This window comes from Asparagus officinalis, chromosome 7, assembly GCF_001876935.1.
Source record: "Asparagus officinalis chromosome 7, Aspof.V1, whole genome shotgun sequence".
NCBI lineage: Eukaryota > Viridiplantae > Streptophyta > Magnoliopsida > Asparagales > Asparagaceae > Asparagus > Asparagus officinalis.
The window spans coordinates 143,141,799-143,163,070 of record NC_033800.1 but is presented as its reverse complement, the minus strand read 5'-3'; the positions used below and the strand labels follow the sequence as shown (position 1 = coordinate 143,163,070).

Sequence of the window (21,272 nt, the reverse complement as noted above, 5' to 3'; positions counted from 1 at the left end):
ATTTATTTCATAGATACGGACCCCAAACAAAATGGCGAGAAAGCAAATTACTCAATGAATCGATTTTATTGCGTTTGCCTAATATCATAATAATACGACGCCTATGATTTTACGTTACCACTTGGGTTTAAATTTCACATTGCCGCTGCATTAATTACATACTTTTACAGTGGCATGCATCGCATTTATATTGGTATATTATTGTATTATATCTACACCGATTACTTCACTATAAGTGAGGCATTATTAGCTAGTTCGTATAATGGAGACATGTTCACGTGTATCCTCTGAGATTCTCATATCATTACTTTTTTCTTTTACGGAAAACAACAGCTCTTGTGCAACTTGTATCGGATGCCCGCTACGGAAATTTCATGATTGCTAGATTCAGGCCTCCAGCGTAAATCTAGTAAAAGTTGAGGGGTAAAGAAAAACAAAAAAACTTTCTCGAGGGAAATCAACGAAAAAGCTACGTAAAATTTCGTACCCCCGTATGGAGAAAAAGAATATATCTACTGAGGGCTCTCTAGGCGGCATGGATATATGGATAAAGAAAAGAGCTTTGCTACAGGGACCAAAAATATGATACCAATAGAGGGGACAAGTGATGTGTCCCCCTCTTATTGGATAATGAGTTGGCCATCATTAATGATGACCAACTCATTATCCAATAGGAGGGGGACACCTCACTTGTCCCCCCTATTGGTCCCATATTTTGGGTCATTAAAGAATTTTTCTAAAGGAAAACATGATACCTGAGGTATGGTGTTATTACAGGGGTGACTCGAGTTTGCAAATTAGCAATTTCAGGATTACCGTTGTAATTACAATTAGTGACCTTAAAATTACCAATGTAGATACACAGACTCCGAGATCACTCGTGGAATTACGCCATATCTCAAGGTACCGAACTGTAATTAATCTAATAGTTAATATATCAACACGGACAGGTCATTGTATCGGTACAAGTAGTGTATAAATCAATGCAATCATCAACTTAAAACCGAGACACATGTAGTTCCTTTTTTTTCCCCTTTACTCGTTAAATGAGTTTCATACGTATTACTCCTAAACATACCACGTGATAATAGGTCGTTCGTGCGTGCGCACACAGAGCTCGTACTGAAAGTCGGCAGAAGCAAGATGAGCACAATTTAAACTTGATTCATGATTTACATTAAAAACTATATTATATCTATATATTCGATTACAAGCACGAGTTTTATTTTCTCTTCAGGGCAAATAACACTATCCACCCCTCATCAGTGAATTGTACTTCCCACGGCTTTACTGGAGGAAATCAATAATAATTTACAAATTTGTAAATGAATGGGAGGTGGTTCCTTATTCAAAATCCTTGTATTCCAATCGGAGACCATCCAATTTGGCCAATCGTTGTATAAGTAATTGTATAAGTAACGTAACCAGCAGCTTTCCTGATGATTTGCTGCAATTGCAATTTGCAATGTTCCTAGTTAGGATCTAACACTAAGTCGGCAATCTCGGTGTTGTTCACTTCATCGAGGAAGTCAGGCTGGCCAGTGGAAGTCAAACACCGATGCCACATTCTGCTGTTTGGATTAACCTGCCTTGGAGTTGCAATGACTTCTGGGATTGGAAGATACACATAATGAGTGTTGCATATGCCTGTTGTTACGCCGCTGAACCCTGCAAATGCACCGTGGACCTACATAATACAAACGATAAAATATGAAGAGAAAACAACGTTAACACAAGTTAAAATACCGATAAAAGATAACATGTGTGATCAAATATTGATGTATAGTTTACAGTTTTAACGTTCATCAAGCATGTGACGCTTGAATGAGATCACCCCATCATAGGTTTGGCAACGGGTTATTTGCAATACACCCCCAGTACTATGGTGGTGTAGCTTCCAACACCCCCATAACCATTTTATTACCAGTTACACCCTCCAACTTCGAAGAGCGTTACCTTTTTCCCTTAACTTGGAGGGCGAATTAGTTCTGTTTTAGTTAAGCTGAGGAAGAAAGGTACATGACAGTCACGTGATTTCAATGTGATATCCAACCAAACGGGGAACATACCGCCTTCTGGTGTTCATGGAATGTGAATGCTAATAACATAGTTTAGGGGATATAAGTGGTTACGCCCTCAGCACAGGGCTGGATCTGCAATTAAATCTTTGGATATGAGATATCTGAAAAGGGAGAAGGTCTTATGGTACTTGCATTCTGGCGAAAAGATAAAGAACAAAATTGACATGCATATATTATCCAAAAAGAAAAGTGAGAAAGATATACACATCATTATATGCATTTGCAAATATATTGTCATTACAAAGTATCTTTTAATAAGCCAATAGGTTTCGAATGTTCACCGCGTTAAACTTGTTCAGTACTGATTTTGCTGATGCAGATGACGATTCCAGTACAAGGGTTCACTCTTAAGGGAACCAAAAAAAAATGCATGATATTTTTAAGTTTAGAAATCATATTGTTGCTTTCATTTCTCTGCAGTTTTTAATCAAATTATGATTCGGAGCCTAGGGATAAATTTTAAGACGCATAGGGAAGTGAGCGGTGATCTTACAGCATTCTGACCAAGTACAGTGCAGAGGATGGCGTCTGATGCATTAGCCCGGCATGCTCGTATCATGTAGGTTGGGTCTATGTACTTCACATCGGCATGAACACCAATTCCCTTGAAATAACTTTTGATCTGTAAGCAAACATCAGGGGGTCATCCTGAGAACTGAAAGAACTACTAAAAACGTCAGAATTCTACTGGGAAAATAACTGCAGAATGAGAATCTGATTACTGAAACCATGATCTGTTAGAGAGACACTAAAAATAAAACAACTATCTGAAATCATCAGAGAGACAGTTTGCAAAGAACAGGGTTTTGCAACAAGTGAGTTTTTACACCTCTGGATTAATTGATATTTTTTACTGTTTATTTTTTGAAATCAAAATCAGGATGTTATCCACTGTATCAAGACACTAAAATGTGGAAACCATATCCTTTCCCTATCCACTTCCCTCATCTTCTAATATAAACAAATAGAATGGGCATATTTTATTCATTTCAGTTCTTGAAGCCTGTAGTTTTGAAGTAAAAGAGCTCCGTCTCTGCTATTCATGTTAAGTTATTATGTAATTCCAGAAATGTAAAGAGTTCAATGATCGACAACAAATTAGCGGTCGAGCTGATGGTCATTCAGCAAGATTCTCATGAATCTTTATAATTGCATAACTTGGTAGAAGTTAAAAGTTGGTGGAAAAGAGGGAGATATTTCACTGTTAAAAAGGGAAACCCAACTCTCACTAACTTGGCTCGATTAAGATGTGTTAGTATGGCAGGACTAACAATAGAAGCTACGCCTGACATGGAATGATCAAGGGGATTGAACATAACAATAGGGAAGCCCTAGAAGTAATGAGCGGGAAAGAGGAAAAAATAATGATAACAATAGGGAAGCCCCTTTCCACTTTCTGGTGTTTTTAGTCCCAAACTTATTTCACCGTTCATCCACCATTTTCATTCTGCTGGTTTCGAACTAGAAACCCTCTTATCACTTCGTCATGCTGCCGGTTAGCCATTTGCAAATGTGAGGCTCAAAACTTGAGAATGTGCAATTTGCTATGCATTTTATTAAAAATTTAGCTTAAAAAAATATGAATATAGGAAGACAACAACCTTTTGTTGGATGTGGACACCGATATCACTAAGAATCACATTTCCTGATAAATCAGTTGCATTGGACTTTTCGAGCAACTCCTGAGAGACAAAACAGAAACAATTGTTGAGCATATTACAACATATACTACATAGTGTGGCCTAAAACATGGAAAAGGAAAAGAAAAATAAACGCTACTATGCTCATATAAATACATTAACCAAAATATTTTGCATCATTGGATATATAACACCAGTTGATGCTAAGCATGAAGAATCCAACCCCAAAGTAAAACAAGTCCCTTTAAAAGCCACATCCTGGCCATTCTGAACATCCTCAAAACCCTTGGTTTTAGTTTTATTTATGATCTTATATTGTAGAGAACCCAAGACACAGAATAATACTTCTAAAGAGAGTCTGCCATGTAATAGCCTGCTCAACTTATGCATGCTATATACCCTTTCAAAGCTTTAAGGGTGGATTTTGCATTGGAGCCACATTGGCACCTTCCGAATTGTAGTACAACACATAAATAAACAAAGAGATAAAAGAAGAATAAGAAGCAAAGGGAACTATGTAAGTTATCATGGATGTATTTCACTCACTTGTCCTGCACCTTCGGCAACACAAATCACTGCTGATCCTTTAGTTCTAATCAAATGCTCAAGGTGCTGCAAAACTCCATATGATCCATCTAATTTAAAAGGAACCTTCAATTGGAGATGAAATGAGAATGAACCAATCATCCGTTGAAAATCACGTGACCATGGTAATAACAACAATGAATAAGTGAAAGATGATCATCACATACCTCAGGGATTAAGCAGATATCAATTTGCCCACTAGAAAGTGACGCATGCATGGTTATAAACCCACTACTTCTTCCCATCAATTTCACCAGTCCAATACCATGGTAAGCACTGTGTGCCTATATTCAGTAAGAAAAAAAAAATCATTAACAAGATCCAGTTCCAGTGTAGTATAGCCTTCAAAATAAAAGATTCTTTTCTTCCTGAAGCAGTAAAGAGATACAGTATGTGCAAGAGAACTGTCAATTAACTACCTCAATATATGCAGAATTAATTGCCCGTTGCGCTTCTTCCACAGCAGTATCAAAACCAAATGTTTTATCCATCAGAAGTATATCATTATCTATAGTCTTTGGCACACCAACGACTGAAACTTTCAGTTTTCTCCTGCGGCACTACACAAAGAAAAGGTCTATGTTAGCAGGTTAGTCATATGGAAGTTGAGACTCGTTACACTGCATGAAGCAGCAGCTAAGATCCATATATATCAAGTGATAATTGAAACATCTTGATCTGACCGACAAAGAAAGTTAACACAGAAAAATACAACAGATGTAGAATGACAGAAGTACTAATTTCATACATCATGACCTTTGCCTAAATTGACCTTTGCCTAAATTCCTTGATCATTAATGCTGAGCAAGAAAGTACTCTTTTAGGCTTCCGCAAAATATTAAAATCAAAACATCAAGCTGATACTAAAAACTTCCTGATTCATGCCTTCATGTTACGTTTCTTTCCTAATAAGCGAATATTGATTTTGTACCAGGAGTTTCTATGACTCTATTGTCTTTGCACAAATGCTTGAGTCTTTGCCATTTATAAACACCAATCACTATAGTTCTTCATAGAACATGCAAAATGAGAAAACTATTACGCAGATCCTTTCTTCTCAGTAAGCTGGCAGTAGTGGGTTCAAACCCTGTACATCATGCATGATGTAATAGTTGCATACTTCAGTTACCACTGTGTTACTGAGAACTTCCGTTACCACTGTGTTGCATAGCACTCCCAGATTAAAAAAGAAGGTATTAGGTAAAGGAAATGTCAACAGTACCTCATTATGAATTGCATTTGCCCCTGCATGCGTGCCATTTCCACCAAGTACAAAAAGCATATCAATTCCCCTGGCCTGAGATACTCAACAATCATATCATAAGGATATATAAAAGTTAGATAAGAATGCATATAAAAATTGCTATTGACCGAGGAAGAACCAAAAACCCAAAATACCTGAATGCTATCCACAATCTCATCAACCTTACCACCTCCACGCGAAACACCCAAAAAACTTCCGCCATTTAGATTTAAGTTCTGCACCACTCGACGGGAAAGCTACAGACGAAAAAAGAGCAAACTGACAATTAAAATAAATGGACATATACTTAATCTTTCATCCAAAAGACTCTAGAGGAAAGTGTTCTTACAGGCATCTCTGACAATCTTTCATCAAAGAATCCGCGATAGCCAAATGGTATTCCGACTATATTTTTAACCCCATACTTTTCAAGAGTAAATACTATCTGTAAAAATAAGAAAATGTTACTATAGAATATGTTATTATAGAATAAGTAACTAGTGTGCACCTCATGCAGAGCACACCCCCTTTTTTATTTCCGTTACAGTAATTCTTTTTTAAATGCTACAGTTTTGTGAATGCTACAGTATTTTAAAATGCCTGTTTTTATGCTACAGTAGTCCAATGTAGCATTTGTTGCACTATGGGTAGTGACTCTTGGATCCTTAGTGACACTGCTGCAAACAGTAACAACGTGGTGAATAGTGACACCGGGGGGTGAACAGTGAGACCGACTGTAAACAGTAACACAGATGGTGAACAGTGATGCTACATTGAACAGTTACGCCGATGGTGAATAGTAATTCATAAATTAGGAATTTGATCTAAAGTTCTATTTATCAAATTTTATCAAGATCAAGTCTTTACTTCATTAGTTCATTTGCATCTAAAGTTCTATTCATCAATTTAGGGTTTAATCCATCAGAATTAAAATTAACTGGGATGGGATTAAAAAAGATGAGCTTGTCTTTATTGAACTTTGTAATTGAAATCCCTATCCGCTCCTTCTCTTCAAGTAGCCAAAATTCCCCTCTCTCTCTCTCTCCCCTCTTCTCTCTCTCTCCCTCCCCCCCCTCTTTCTTCCCGTGGAGTTCGTCGAGAAGGAGAGCGGGGGGGCTTTTTATAAATGTGTTGAGGGGGGTAGGTGGAATAGTGTAGGTGAGTTAGGTAGGTGTTTTTAATAATTTTTCTGTTGATTAGATGGACGTGAGGTTTGCGCCATTGATTTTAGAATGTCGAGACGGTGCTGTGGATAATTTTTTGTTGTTTTCTAAAAACGGAGACTAAAACTTTATTTTTATAGAATATGAATTATTATATATATATATATATATATATATAGAGAGAGAGAGAGAGAGAGAGAGGAGTAGATGACATGAGTACAGTTTGCCTTTCATCCTGAATGGAGAAAAGACATTACACAACGAAAAAAATCATTACACAGTTGATTTGCTTTGATAAGCCAATGTAGCTATTGTTTAGACATATCAGCTAAGGTCTTGACACTTGAGAAAAAGTAAATATATGTGCAACATGTATATACGTATGTACATACATACGTACATATCTGTGTGTATGGCTCACAAACTGCATATCTCATTAAGGTATTAAATATTGAGTGCCAGATCAAGAGAAAAAAGTTCTATATCTGGTAGCAGATAATAGTGAAATATCAGGGTTCTTTAATAAATAAATATCAGGATGTCAAATCGGATAGTGTGCATGTGTGTATCATACTTTATGTGTCAAAGAACGGAACTATAATCAAAATGTGCTCACGTCTTGTTTATGCTTAAACCTTGAAATTATTAAAGAAGTTACTACTATTTCTAAGAGTATTATGCTAGGACTAAACCTATCTCATATATAAATCCTACGTCTTCTCAAATCTCAAAAGCCGAAGTTCTTAACATAATATCCATGATGAAAATGGGAAGAGTTAAGAACAGTGAAACATTTTGGAGCAGAAGGTAGCTTATTGGTATCAAGCAGTAGAGAAGAGGAGGGGCTTATAGTAGGCAACAATCGATGGTGATGACATGGTTACGACAACAACGCAGCACACAGTTAACCTCAAGGCAGATGGTCGGGAACTGCAAGAGCTGCAACACTCTTGCAAAGAATTGGAGCTTAATTGAGCCTAATTGTTCTTATGAGTGTTTCTATTAGGCATTAGCGGATACAGGTTTGAGTTCAAAGTTTAATTGAGTTAAAAACTCAAACTCGATCTTTAAGAAAAATAAAACCCATAGTGAGTGCAAAGTCAGTCAATTTTTAGGCCAAAATGGTCGCTCAATGTATCAGAGATATATCAGGAAAAAACACGATATAGTGCTGAAAAAGTGACGAAACGATAAATCATATTGTTTTGTAGCAAATGTTGTCAACCGGCACATTGGCCGACATGTCGGTCTATATTTAAACCAAGGAATCTCGTTTTAGTGAAATGTTGTGCTTTAGTCTTTAGACTAGCAATATGCTAGAAATAATTGAATTGGAATAAGATCAGTGCTACGGAAAAAATTGACCAAAAATCAACCTGCACCAGGAATGCATTTCCAAACCCACCCAACATTGCAACGTTGAGCTTCACTAGTGAGATCTTTCGGGACAATCTTGCAAATCACATGCCCACTGCTGAGTGTCATGAAAATAACCTTGTCGTACCTTTATGCTAACAAACAATCTCCAAGAGAATTGGGGTCTTGGACAATGATTTAAATCATGAATATTCACCTCCAAAGTGCAGCCTCTCATTGAGTTCATGTAGCTAGAATTGTGGCATATTAACATAGCAAGTTTAAAACTGCCTATCGGGATTGGCTTTACGTTACCTTGTCATCAGTTAAAACCCATACTAATTTGTAGAAGTGACCTCTCGCAAATAATCCTTGTGTTTGACAGGTAAAGAGACAAAGCATCACACTTTTAACTGGCCTTAGTAGAATGTCTTTTTTATATTTGCAAATGTGACAGAATGATAGTTTTGATGGATTCACATTATTTAAGACTTGCTGAGACAGTGAATTCCAGGTTTGCAGGTCAGATGAAGATATCATCCAGTGCGATTAAGTTCTTCAGCTACAAATTCATTTCTACACATTAGAAGAGTGGCCAATTGAGCTTACATACCAATCAGTGATGCTGCACCATGTGGATGACATTCTAGATCAATATAATTCATCACTAATGCCCACAGTGCATCACCGATGTGAATGATGCAACTCAGGCATGAAGAGACACTTAAAGCTTCTGTCAAGATAATTTATGTACTTGACGTTGATGCAATGTCGAAAAGGTTTCATATTCCCACATTAAATGCCAGGTATCAAACTAAACTCTACTTTCAGTATGCTTATAGTGTGGCAAAAAATGATCATTCGCGTTTCTATAAATATTAACTGTCCATGATACATATAGAATTTGATTCTAGAACATGAGTTAAGAGAAAATATCCGACCTTGACGAGTAGGCAAAAAAACGTGTGCCTGGTGATTTTACTAGTGAAGATGAGAGAAAATTATACCTGTCTAATAACATCATTTAGACCAGGACATAGGCCTCCACAAGTAACTATTGCAGCTTTTACTTCCCTTGGCTCATAGTAAATCTGCTTGCGTGGACCTGCACGATGCACCCTGCAGCAAAAAAAAAGTCCATTATCATCATTATATAAGTCTCTTCCCATAAAATAAGCTGTAGAGTATAACCAAAAGTCAGGAAATTTCCCCAAAAGGATAGACCAAGACTTTACAGCAGTCATCTCTGTCAACTTCCTATTAATAGGTGCCAAATTCTCAGGCAAGGTAATTATTTAAAATAGAGCAATTAAGGATCCTGTCATATAAACCTCTTCCCATAAAATATATCGGCTTTAATACAATCCTAAGTCAGGAAATTTCCTCAAAAAGGATTGACCGAGTCTTCACAACTAGTCAATCCGGCATCAACTTTTATTAGTTGGCTGAAAAATTTCAGCCAAAATAATAATGAGACACATGGTGGATAGACCTAGAGATTTGTGGTCTTGGAGCTTACGCTCTTGAAACCAAGGAGCAAGTCTCTAAATTTATCTGATCTAGAAGAAAAGGTAAGATGACAGAGTTTGCTGAAAGAGAATATGGCAATTTTAAAGCACAATCAAGTAATAAACTGGACCTATGCAGAATATAATTTATCATATTACAAGTTTATTCCATATGATGTAGCACTAAATGTTAGTGGATCATTTTTTGGCATACTTAGAAGGTAAATCGAAGGCAATTGCTGTCAATGATTGGAAAGGACTAAGACACATGGGGAGAGTGATTGCCTAAAGTATGCAAGACATAACGACCATCATTCCAACAATGCTATAGAAATGAAAAGACTAGCTATACTAGACCCAAAATGTATTAATTTTATAATTACAATACCATTGTTCTACCCAGCTGCATTCAGGATCAATGCACTCAGCTCCAGCAGAAGTTGGTGAAGCAAATTTTATAACCTGAAACAAATAGAACAGAGGTTATGAACGAGTTTAAAACGAGAAATGGAACATGATGACCAGTGCTAGAGTCTAACAGTAGAATTGGATCATAATAACCAAGTACTATAGTTTAAAAATAGAAAGCCCGTACAGTATTAGGACAAGAAATATACAGCAGTAGATAAATGGTCATTGCTTTTCAGCATAGAACAAAAAGAAAAAGATAACAACAAAATACCTGGACTACAACAGAAAACTTATTCCAAGGTGAGCTTACATTTATTTTAGTGGAAGTTTAACCATATAAGTTTTAATGTAAATAATAAGCAACAGAGTTAATAGAAATGTATATTGTTCGTAAAATTTTTATTCCTTATAACAGTTTGATGTGGCTATAGTCAGAAGTAAACAATATCTATAGTTTAATAAATCTATTGTGAATTGCTTTGTGTAACTACAACACATAACTTCAGATGTCTCTACACCTACAAGAAACCTCGCCATATGAAAGAATGCCAAATATCCGCACTGGGATAGGACATGTTTCTAAAATCTTTTAACTCCGATAAAGATTTATCAGGTTAATAATATTTGATTCCTGAAGAATAAAGATAGATTGGTGCAGAGGCGAAAAGTAATTGCAAGCAAAGAGACAAGTGGTGGCCAAATATGAAGAGCCCACATGAAACATTTGATTGCTAAACCTGTATAGCACAGGAGGCAAGTGAATTGACCCTTTGACCCCTGCATTTTGACAGGGAATTGCTCTGCAGATTCATAATTAGGCCAGGAGACAAATGGAAGCCGCTGGAAAGATATATAAACTACTTGTGTTCTTCCTGTTTTCCAAGTGTGTATTATCAAGTAAATGACTAAATCAAATAAAATGATGACTATTTAAGGAAATAGCAAGAATTTTCCATATCTTTACGAGAGAGACCTTTAGAAGTGCTCTGTCATCATCATTCACATAGCCCAATTGCATCTCATGCGGTGCACCATTGCCATCTTCTAGGGGACCTCTGTCAAAAAAAAGTGTATCGTCATAACAGATGCATATTATTACATATGCTCCACTAAGAGAGGGGGGGGGGGGTGATATTCATGAAAATTACAGAAGAAATGTTCCGGCCATCTCTTCTGTTCCCTGAGCATATTCAACTAAGTAGGGGGGGGGGGGGTTGCACCCACTCAATTCACGCCAGCACAAGCAAAGACACAAACACTAAAAGAAATATGCAGTTCAATATAGCTTTGGTTACCTGCTAACAGCGAGAAAGTAGTCGGCCTTGACTTTACATCAAGGATGTCCTTCAAATGTGGCAAACTGAACCGCTTATCAAAATCCTCCTGGTATTGCTTTTTTCCAGTCTGGATTTGTAAAATCTATCTCAGGCTTGACAGCAGCAGCTCTAACATTCAGAGAGTGGAACCTGGACCTAGCATTTCTCTCAAATATTTTACATCGTGAGTGGCTAAGACTGAACAGTGACCGATCCCCCTTCCATAAACCTTGCTGTTGTGGACTAATGAAAGCAACACTACCAATAGATGAAGCAAAAGCCATTACTTCAGTTTCAGAGTAGCACAGTTCTGAAAGAAAGTTGCAACCTGTAAAGGATAACTAAAATTTTAGTAGACTCTATCAAGAACGACGATAAATGAACTCCTTACTTAAAGACAACAGAATGAAGATCACAAATACAATATAAAATAACAGAACTATTTGCACCAAATCTATGAACATCGCAGTTCACATCATGTTTTTTCATCAAGTGCCGGGTTAACATTCTACAATCATGTCCATAAACGTTTTCCCAGCATCTTTACTTTGACTTATTTGATAAAAGTGTATTACCACAGAAAGGTATGAATTGAACATTCGTGAAGTAGACACATAAATCATTAATTGGGACCCTTCATCATTTCCTTTATTTCATCCTTAACATACTTAATAAAAACAATGGCCAAAAGAAAACACAATGCTAACTCAATTTTATGCTTTAAAACTTCTTTGACAAAGATTATGTTTGAAACTACGCAGCATTGCACTGCTTTCATTTACTTGGTATACACCAATAACATTTGTTTCGATAAATAATTTCGTAATATAGTCGCCATGCAGCAAATCTTCATCATAACATATCAAAAATCAAACCTTTTGTTCTGTTCTTCATCACTTTGTATCTCGAGTTCATTATCCAAGTAAAAACACAGCTTAATCAACACCAAATCACCAAGATCGCAGTAATACAATCCCGCTTTACTCAAAACTCCCAAAAACAACATCTAAACCCTAGAACACAAAGTTCGTCCATAAATAGCGATCAAAATCTGCCCTCTCAAAAATCGCCCAGCCTCTCAGTTTAAAACAACAATTCAAAGCAAAACCTAAACCTAAATCAAATCCATTTCTCCTCTCACCAACCGATCCAAAAAGTAAAAAAAAAAAAGTAAAATTTCTGTACCTACCAAATCACATCAATTCAAAGAAAAAAGCAACAAAAACTATCACAATGTAACAGATTTTGATCACCAAAACAAAAAGCTCAAGAGATCGAGCGAGAGTTTTACCCTAGTGATTCGAAAATGTGATCCAAGTCAAACTATAGTTTTTAGAGAGAGAGAATAACGAGTTTTAAGAGAGAGAAAATTTAGAGAGAGAGAGAGAAGGTGGGAGACTCACGCAGCCGGCCTATTTAAAATAGGCGAACAAGTCGATACATCGAACAACGAGAAAACCACTGCTTCACCGTACACGTGGAGTTTAACATTTGTGTCTAGCGGATAGGAGGTTCCTGCACGAATTTTGATGGTCACGTGTTGATGGATGGTTTGGTTGTAGCGTGTTTGGGTGCTGTGGAGGGTGGAGGGGATTTGGGCGGTTTTATAGTTGGATCGGTCTGGTCAGCGGACATGGCGAGGGAAAAGAGGTTAGAAAGCTCCGCAGGAAAAGGTTACCGCTTCGATAGCTACGATGCGAATGGGAAATAAAAGCAGCTGACTTTTTTGGCATAAATTGATCCTTTATTAGAATCTTACCAGTGTCACAGTGTGCACCACGTCCAAATAGGGGTGCAAAATAGTCCACATTTATCCAGACCGACCGTAATCGTATCCATTTAAAAAATATATATGATAGGAAACAATTAAAAACGGTCGGATATGGTTTAGGATACGGTTACGGTTTAGATTTTTTATCCGGATACGGTTTCAGATACGGTTATCGGGTCAAAATTGCGAATACGGTCCGAATATCCAAATATTTGAAATGACTAAGTATAATATTTGTATTGGGTCGGGTCTATAACATATACTCATGTTATCCTCAACCCAACCCAAATTCAACCCAAAACCCCCAAATTCAACTCTTATCTGCTATTTCTCCAAGCCGCCTCCACCTCCCGCTTCGCCTGCGCTTCCCCTCCACCTCCGCCTCCGCCTCTAAGACTTGGGCTATGAAAATCGCTCGTTAACCCTCCATCAACTCCAACGCGTATCGTTCCAAATGGAGCTCTCGGGATTTGTGAGAAAACCCTGATCACTGTTATAAATAGCGGTAAATAGCCCCGCAATAGCGGTGCTAATAGCATTAGTAGTCCCTTCCCGCTACGCTATCGCTCAATAGCGGCGACATATTGCGGAATATGCGCTTTCCATTCGTAAAAGCGGCTAATAGTGTGCCATAACGGTAAATAGTGGACGATTACATGCGAAATTTCGACGGTCTTTTATCTCGCGACCGGTGAAAGTTGGTTTCATAATTCGATGAAAGAAGCACATTCACCAGCCTTTATACCAACCCTTGCGCTAAGAGGTTACCCTTTTGATTCAGCCTTACCTTAAGGAACTGAGACCTCTGTTGAGTGAGTCCTCTCTCACTACCTCGCTATCTAATCAAGATGGTACCGCTAAAGATTACCATGGATTCCTCCTACCTCTTTTTATTTGAGAAGTTTTCGACTCTCTTTATCGCCAGGGGTTTCACCGCCTATAGCTCTCTTTGCTTTGGCAGAAAGCACTCTGTTAGATCGATAGATCGAATTCATTCCATAAAGTGGGAAGACAACGAGAGTTTTGGATCGACCATTTTTGATAAGCGAAAAAGGTAAGTCTCCTTCAAAGGAAAGTTTGATGTATGCAAAAAAAAGAGGTTTCGTCAACCTGAAGCCGCTAAAGCACTCCGAACGGCCTTTGATCACCTTCCCGCTAGATGGACTAGTCTAGCTGAGAGCTCTGGTTGAACAGACACTGCTGAACTGATGACCCTTCTGTGCGCTTGCTTTTTGACTACTATTTAAAAGCGGTTTGAGGTTTATTTTTTTTAAATTAAACTCGGTCCTTGACCAATGCATTCCACCATCTTCTGTGATTTTCAGCATACTCCCGTCACCTCTCATAGCCTCTGGCACCTGTCTCAGTACTTCCTCTCACCTCCTTCACCGTGAGCTCCTCTTAAGGCAGTCCTCTCACCGCTCAGGTCTTCTTCTCGAAGACGACGACTCTTTTACTCCTCCAGTCATCTTCGATATTACATGATGGTTACTTGTCTATTTCATATTTAGGATCTCTTTAAATCATCAAATATGTAATTTTAGATTTTTCTTTAATCTTTCTCTTTTTTGTATTTATACATATCTAAATTAGACCGCTATTTAACTTTACATTTTTTACCGTTATTGTTCCGCAATAGCCTCAAATAGCGTTAGCGATGCCTCACCGCTACGCGACGCTATTCGCTATCGATAACCTTGACCCTGATCGTGGCGGTGGCTTCATAAACAATGACTGATGGTAGAAGTACTATAACACCGGCGATTCGATGCCTCCTCGGAATATGATGTGGGAGGTCGTTAAAGGTACTCATTTTTTGCTTTGCATTCTCCCTGTTTGTTTAAATTCCTCACTCGTCTAAATTTATTCCGCATGTTCTGTTTCTCTAAGTTATTGGCTATTAATTGACTGATGTAAATCTCAACGGCATGTGAGGAAGTCTTACATGAAGATTTCAATTCTTTTTTAGCCCGAAATTCTAGTGTTAAGAGTGCCAATTCACTAGAAGATAACGACGAGGCATAGTGCACGAACCTTCAAACTGTAGCAATCCCAAACAAATGTGGAAAGGAAATAATAGTGGTTAATTTCAAGGTTTTTAATTTATTGTATGTGATTTTGCTCATGTTAAGTCTGTACGTGATTTTATTTCCGGATTTGTGACTTGTTATTTCTGGATTTGTGACTTGTTATTTCTGGATTTGTGCCTATTATTTTCAAATCATGACTTTATTGCGTGCTTTTTTTGTCAATAACATGTGACTTATTGCCATGAGAATGATACAAACTCTATGAATCAAAGAGAGAATGAGTTCATATGGACATCAACTGGTTTATTTAAGGTAAGTTGCAGTTTGTGATGTTAGTTGTAGTTGTTGATTATCACATTTTAGTTGGTATTCAATATTTTTTATTTTTTATTTAGGACATGCTATGGTGTTATGAGGTTTGTCATACATAATAGCAACAAAATTTATGAGGTAACTTATCTTACTTTGCGAGTTATTAAAATCATATGTATTTTTGTCATATCCTATTCATATATATTTCCCAAATATCTGATTAGTATCTGTATCATATCCGTAACCGACTCTCTAATATCCGAACTGTATCCGTTTCCGTTTAATGCAGATATGATAATTTTTTTCCTTACCGATGAATATCCGAACCGTATCTGTATTCGTTTTTAGAAAGTGGTTATGGTTATGGTAAGTGTCATAATCGAGCCGTATCCGAACAGAATGCAACCCTCAAAGCACGACTTCCACTTTTTAATTTCCACTACAGTAATTCTGTATTTAAATATAGTTTTCGTAAGTACTACAGTAACATTTTAAAAAAATTATGGTATCCCACCTGAGCTACAATAATAATGTTACAGTAATGTTTTTTAAACGCTACATTCTCGCATGTGCTATAGTAATAAATGCTACAATAATTTATTGTTGCATGAATAGTGAACCCTAGATCCTCTTGTCTGTGCTACAGTAATAACACTGCAAATAATTTGTTGTGGCGTGAATAGTAAATCTTAGATCCCCCCATTATTATAGAAGATGAATAGACTAGTGTGCACGTGCAAAACACGACCCTTTTTTATTTTGCTACAATAATTCTTTTTTTGCTGCTACAGTGGATTCTTTGTAAATGCTACGGTATATAGCTACAATAATAATATTACAGGAATTCAACGTAGCATTTAATGTAGTATGAATAGTGAATCTTTTGATCCTCCTATAAGTATATAGGAGTAGATTAGAGCAACTAACCAATGGATCTCCATCGCGTTGTAATTTGTTTTATTAGGATTCATTATATTATCTAATTTCTTTATTAGGATTCATTATATATTATCTAAATCGACGATGGTTTATGTAGACTAGATATTGCCTACGATAACTCTCGTCCTTATTTTAACCTAGGATGTGCAATATACATAAACATTAAAGCATGATACTGATAAAGATTTACATTTTAATTTAGTTCCAACTAATATTCTCCAATGGGGATTATTAGTAACTAAAATATATGGGACTCTAAGTAATATCACCTTTTTAAAAATTCAAGAGAATGGAAGCAATTGTCCCTAAATACAAATTTAGATATACAAGAAAGTAGATAACCAGTCAATATAAGTTGTATTTTGAACATTTTTTTATAACGCATTTGAAATTGAATCTAAGACTGTGGTGAAATCTCTTAACCATCCGGATTATCCATGGTGAGGTATTTTAAACTATTTAGAAGTTGTAACTTTTCAATTAAGCTTCCTAAAATAACTTACTTTGTCATTTTGTTGATCTAGTGGAGCTCAAGCTCAGATCATCTCACCTATTATTTAGGTATGTACTTCTCTGCTTAGTGGAATCTCCTTTTTTGATCCTTTTCACTTTCCATTGACATATCATGAGGTCTATTTCCACCCTGTGGTTGTTGAGATCAGTTGTGGTTGCTACCTGTAAACTTACTCTTCTTATTAAAATTTTAGAGATATATATTACTAGAACTCTTATATACAAAAAATCAAAATCAAATTGTTAAACTTTATAAAGCACTACTGAAAGAGAAAAGATATTTCCCTTTTTTGAGGATTTAGGTTTTAAATGAACCAGAGATTTATCCTTTTTTTTTTGTATTTGTGTGTAGACGTGCTTTTCAGAAAAAATAAGCATCGAGGGACCTATTACAAGTTTCGACGAATTGAAGGACTAAAGTCAAAATTTAAGATCAAGAGACTAATCGAGTACTAATATTACTGAAGAAGGCAAAATTATCAGATTAGTATATTTTCCTGACCCCTTTAATCATTCCAGTGTATTTGCTTACTTTAACGTCATTTTGGTGATTAGGATTGCTTGAAGCCCGTTAGAAGCATGTGCTCCTCTCGCTCTTAATTTCATTCAAAATCAGCGTAATAACTTTAGCTTATGTCTTAAATCAAAGTTTCCTCTTACCTTCATGTTCTTCGAATTTCTTAAATATTTAGCACGCTCTCTCCAAGTTCAAACTCAAATTTAAAGGGACGTGGATTGAATCAATGAAATGATGTTTGAGAAAAAGAAGAAGAAAGAGAGCATCTTGAACTCATTACCATTCCTTAGATTCAATCTGTCTCTTTTTTGAATTTGAGCTTGAACTTAAAAGAGGAGATATGTTGAATATTCAAGAAATTTGGAGAAATTTAAGGTGAAAAAAAAATAAAAACTTTGATTTAAGCCCTAACATAACTTCTTGACCTAATTACGTTCATGTTCTCCGAATTTCTTAAATATTTAGCACGCCCTGTTTATGTTCGAGCTCAAATTTAAAGAGAGGTGGATTGAATCAATGAAATGGCAGTCGGGAAAAAGAAGAAGAAAGAGAGCTTCTTGAACCCATCACCATTTCTTTGATTCAATCTACCTTTTTTTGAATTTGGGATTCAACTTAAAGAGGAAATAATGCTGAATATTCAATAAATTTAGAGTAAATTAAGTGAAATTTAAAAGGAAAAACTTTGATTTAAGCCCTAACATAACTTCTTGACCTAATTTTGAATGAAATTAAGAGCGAGGAGCACGTGCTTTTCACATGCTTCAACTAACCTTAATCACCAAAAAAATTACCCTTCAATGTACTCCAAGTCAGCAATCCGCGTGGATTTACCGCATGCGTCTGACTTTTGGGTCTACTAGGTTTTATGCACGTATAATGCACGTGATTATATACTATGATTAAGTAATTTTGATGTATTTCTTTACTAAATTTTTTTCACCAGTTCTACTTTTATTGTTTTCGCTCACTTATGTCTTTAAACTTTAGTATTATGATTATTTATTTTCTTTAATGTTTGTTTTAATGGGCAACAGCAAATTTAAAATTTCCACGTTTTAATTGAATTGACAAGAAATAAATATAATCTAAAGCTAATTTGAATTTCAAATTTAAAATTTCCACGTTTTAATTGAATTGACAAGAAATAAATATAATCTAAAGCTAATTTGAATTTGCACGTTATTTGGATCGACATTTGACAAGAAATAAATATAATCTAAAGCTAATTTGAATTTGCACGTTATTTGGATCGACATGAAGTCAAGATTGATTTGAGAAGGTATAATGCTGTAAAAGTAAAAAACACTTGGAAAAATAGAGTTGTAAAAAAAAGATGAATAAGTAAAACCAATAAGGCAATATGATTAACTAAAAGTGGACTAGAATGAAACTAAATAGAATATAATTTTTGTTGCTAATCATTGATAGACTTTAAAAAAAATCATAAAATAAATGTTAATGCTAACTCTAGTATACTTTTACATGATAAAAACATCCACATAAAAATATTAAAAAGAGTTCATGATAAAAGCATCCACATATCCATATAAAAACATTAAAAGAGTTCATGGAAATTCCTTCTAAAAATTCCTGATTTTACACAAAAAAATAAGTTATTCTATAAAAAAAAGTAATAATTTAAATTTGTATTGTATTTATAAAGAGCCTTGATGGAGATACTTTTGTTTTAGCAGCTTGTTCTGAATGAGCCATGCATATTAGCTTTAAAATATAATATTTTTTACAGTGTTATATGGATGTTTACTTGGTTTACTTATCATTCTATTATTTCTTCAATAAGTTGTATCTTTGAATTAATATATATTATTAACAAAATTTACAATGACATGAATATCTTTCCTACAAATTTGAGATTGATAAATGTGAATTTTATGTTTAGTGGCCTTTAATAAGAATTTTAATTGTAAAATATGTTACCTTCATTTTTAAGGATCTTGAAATCTGACAGTACTATTACATGCTTATCTTTTATCGCGTCCTTAAAATTTTATCCTTGGTTGGTAGTCATATCCCTAAATAAGGTTACTTGCAGAGTCATACCACTATATAGAGAAAAAAATATCAATTTTAGTTTTTTAACTTATACTATGGTAACTAAGTATCATGTTCATACTTTTTTTTCCATTATAGTGATTTTCCTCATCTTATCTATCTTGTTATATCGCACAACATAGTTGATCAATGGCTTCACTTTAGTTTCTATTGCAAGAATATTTATACGTAATTTTATGTTAAGTTTATGATTCGTCTAGTATTTCAAGAATAAAATATGAAATTTTATAAGTATTTCTAATTTTTCTTGTATCTTTTATGAAGAATATTTTTTTAATTAAGATAAAATTATTCAATATGTTCTTTAAGGGGAACTCGGTCAGTGCTTTTTTACCAGATATGCCTTTTACCAATGTTAATTCAGGTGATTTATGAATGTTTTATAATTTTGAGTTTATTTCCTTCACTTCTCTATATGAAATGAAAACAAGTTAGTTCTTTTTAACTGATATTTCTGAACTTTCTGATAGTTTCTCTATACATAACTCCTTGTAATTTTTTTATCCTATGAATATTATCAACATTAGAGATAAATGTTCATACATTATAATCAATTAATGCTAACATATTATATTATAGTCTTTTATTAATTTGTCTTCTATCAGTGAATGTTATTAGTAAAATTATATGTAGTTCCTTGAATTTATACATTAATGTTAATTTTTAATCTATCATATATTTTTAAATTTTTATTATTAACTGGATAGTTTTAACCTATGATACTTGCTATTAACGACATCAACTTAGACTTCTTTTAGATGCTAAAAAGGGATGATAAATTTTAAATTGAAAGTTAATTATATATATATCTTAATGTAATATTATCAAAAATTTCCTCTTTTTTTACAAAATTTTAGCCTTTTTGTGATTTTGAACTTTTGATGGTGTGTTTTACAATTTCTAAACGTTGATAGTATTTTATAAAAATTTTTAATTATAAGTTGGGTGCTTATAATTTTCATATTCTATTTGTTGGTGGTAAGTTTTCAAATGTTAGAATGTTTATTGTAACTATGAAAATTTGAAGATATTTTTACAATTACTAAATTTTTGGGTTATTTTTAAAAAAAAATTTAAATTCTCAACGATCTATTGATAATTTCTAAATTTGATGTGTACCGGTTATAAGTTCTGAAATTTTATATTTATTTATAATTTTTTACTTTTGAGGGAGTTTTGTAATTTTTATAACTTTAAGGTTATTTTTTATAAATTTTAAAATTTTAAGTGCCTAATGGTAATCTTTGGAATTCATCTATGTTGTTTCTAAGTTTTAAAATCTTTAAATTTTAGGGTATTTTTTTTTATAATTTAAACTTTTTGAGGTTGTTTCTATAATTTTTAAAATATTAAGGGTGTTAATTACAAATTTTAAATTTTTAGATTTCCTATTTGTTTTTAAGTTTTAAAAAGTCAAGTGTTTTGTGTAATTTTAAACATTTAAGGCTATTGTATGTAAATTTTAAGACTTTTGGGATTTTTTGTAATACTTCTTGTATTATAATATGTTATTTACGTATAATTTCTTAATCTTATTTTTTCTAAATTGTTGAGTTATAGGTAGTTCATATGGAGTTAATATAGCATATAATTAGTATTTGGACAGAATAAAAATTAAATTAAATATTTAAAATATTTTTTTAAATTGTTGAGCTACAATTTACATGGAATTAGATAAGATATGATTAAAATTAGAATAGATTAAGATTTAAATAAAATATTCAAAATAGTAAAAAATAATATTGACATTGATTTTTTTTTTCTTGAAGTCGTGTTTTTAAAAGGAACAAGTATAGAACCATCAAAATGAG

General features: G+C 34.5%; 1 protein-coding gene across 1 annotated transcript; it reads right to left on the bottom strand.

Annotated features, from left to right (window-relative positions):
• On the bottom strand, window positions 1,177-11,533 carry LOC109849124 (ATP-dependent 6-phosphofructokinase 5, chloroplastic). The gene is made up of 13 exons (XM_020418932.1): window positions 11,283-11,533; window positions 10,961-11,042; window positions 9,965-10,038; window positions 9,076-9,187; window positions 5,899-5,994; window positions 5,705-5,806; window positions 5,529-5,603; window positions 4,726-4,866; window positions 4,474-4,590; window positions 4,268-4,372; window positions 3,683-3,763; window positions 2,575-2,703; window positions 1,177-1,687 (listed from the first exon to the last, which is right to left on the bottom strand). Exons 2-13 carry the CDS (start codon window positions 11,003-11,005, stop codon window positions 1,472-1,474), a joined length of 1,293 nt encoding a protein of 430 aa, XP_020274521.1. The 5' UTR covers window positions 11,006-11,042; window positions 11,283-11,533; the 3' UTR covers window positions 1,177-1,471.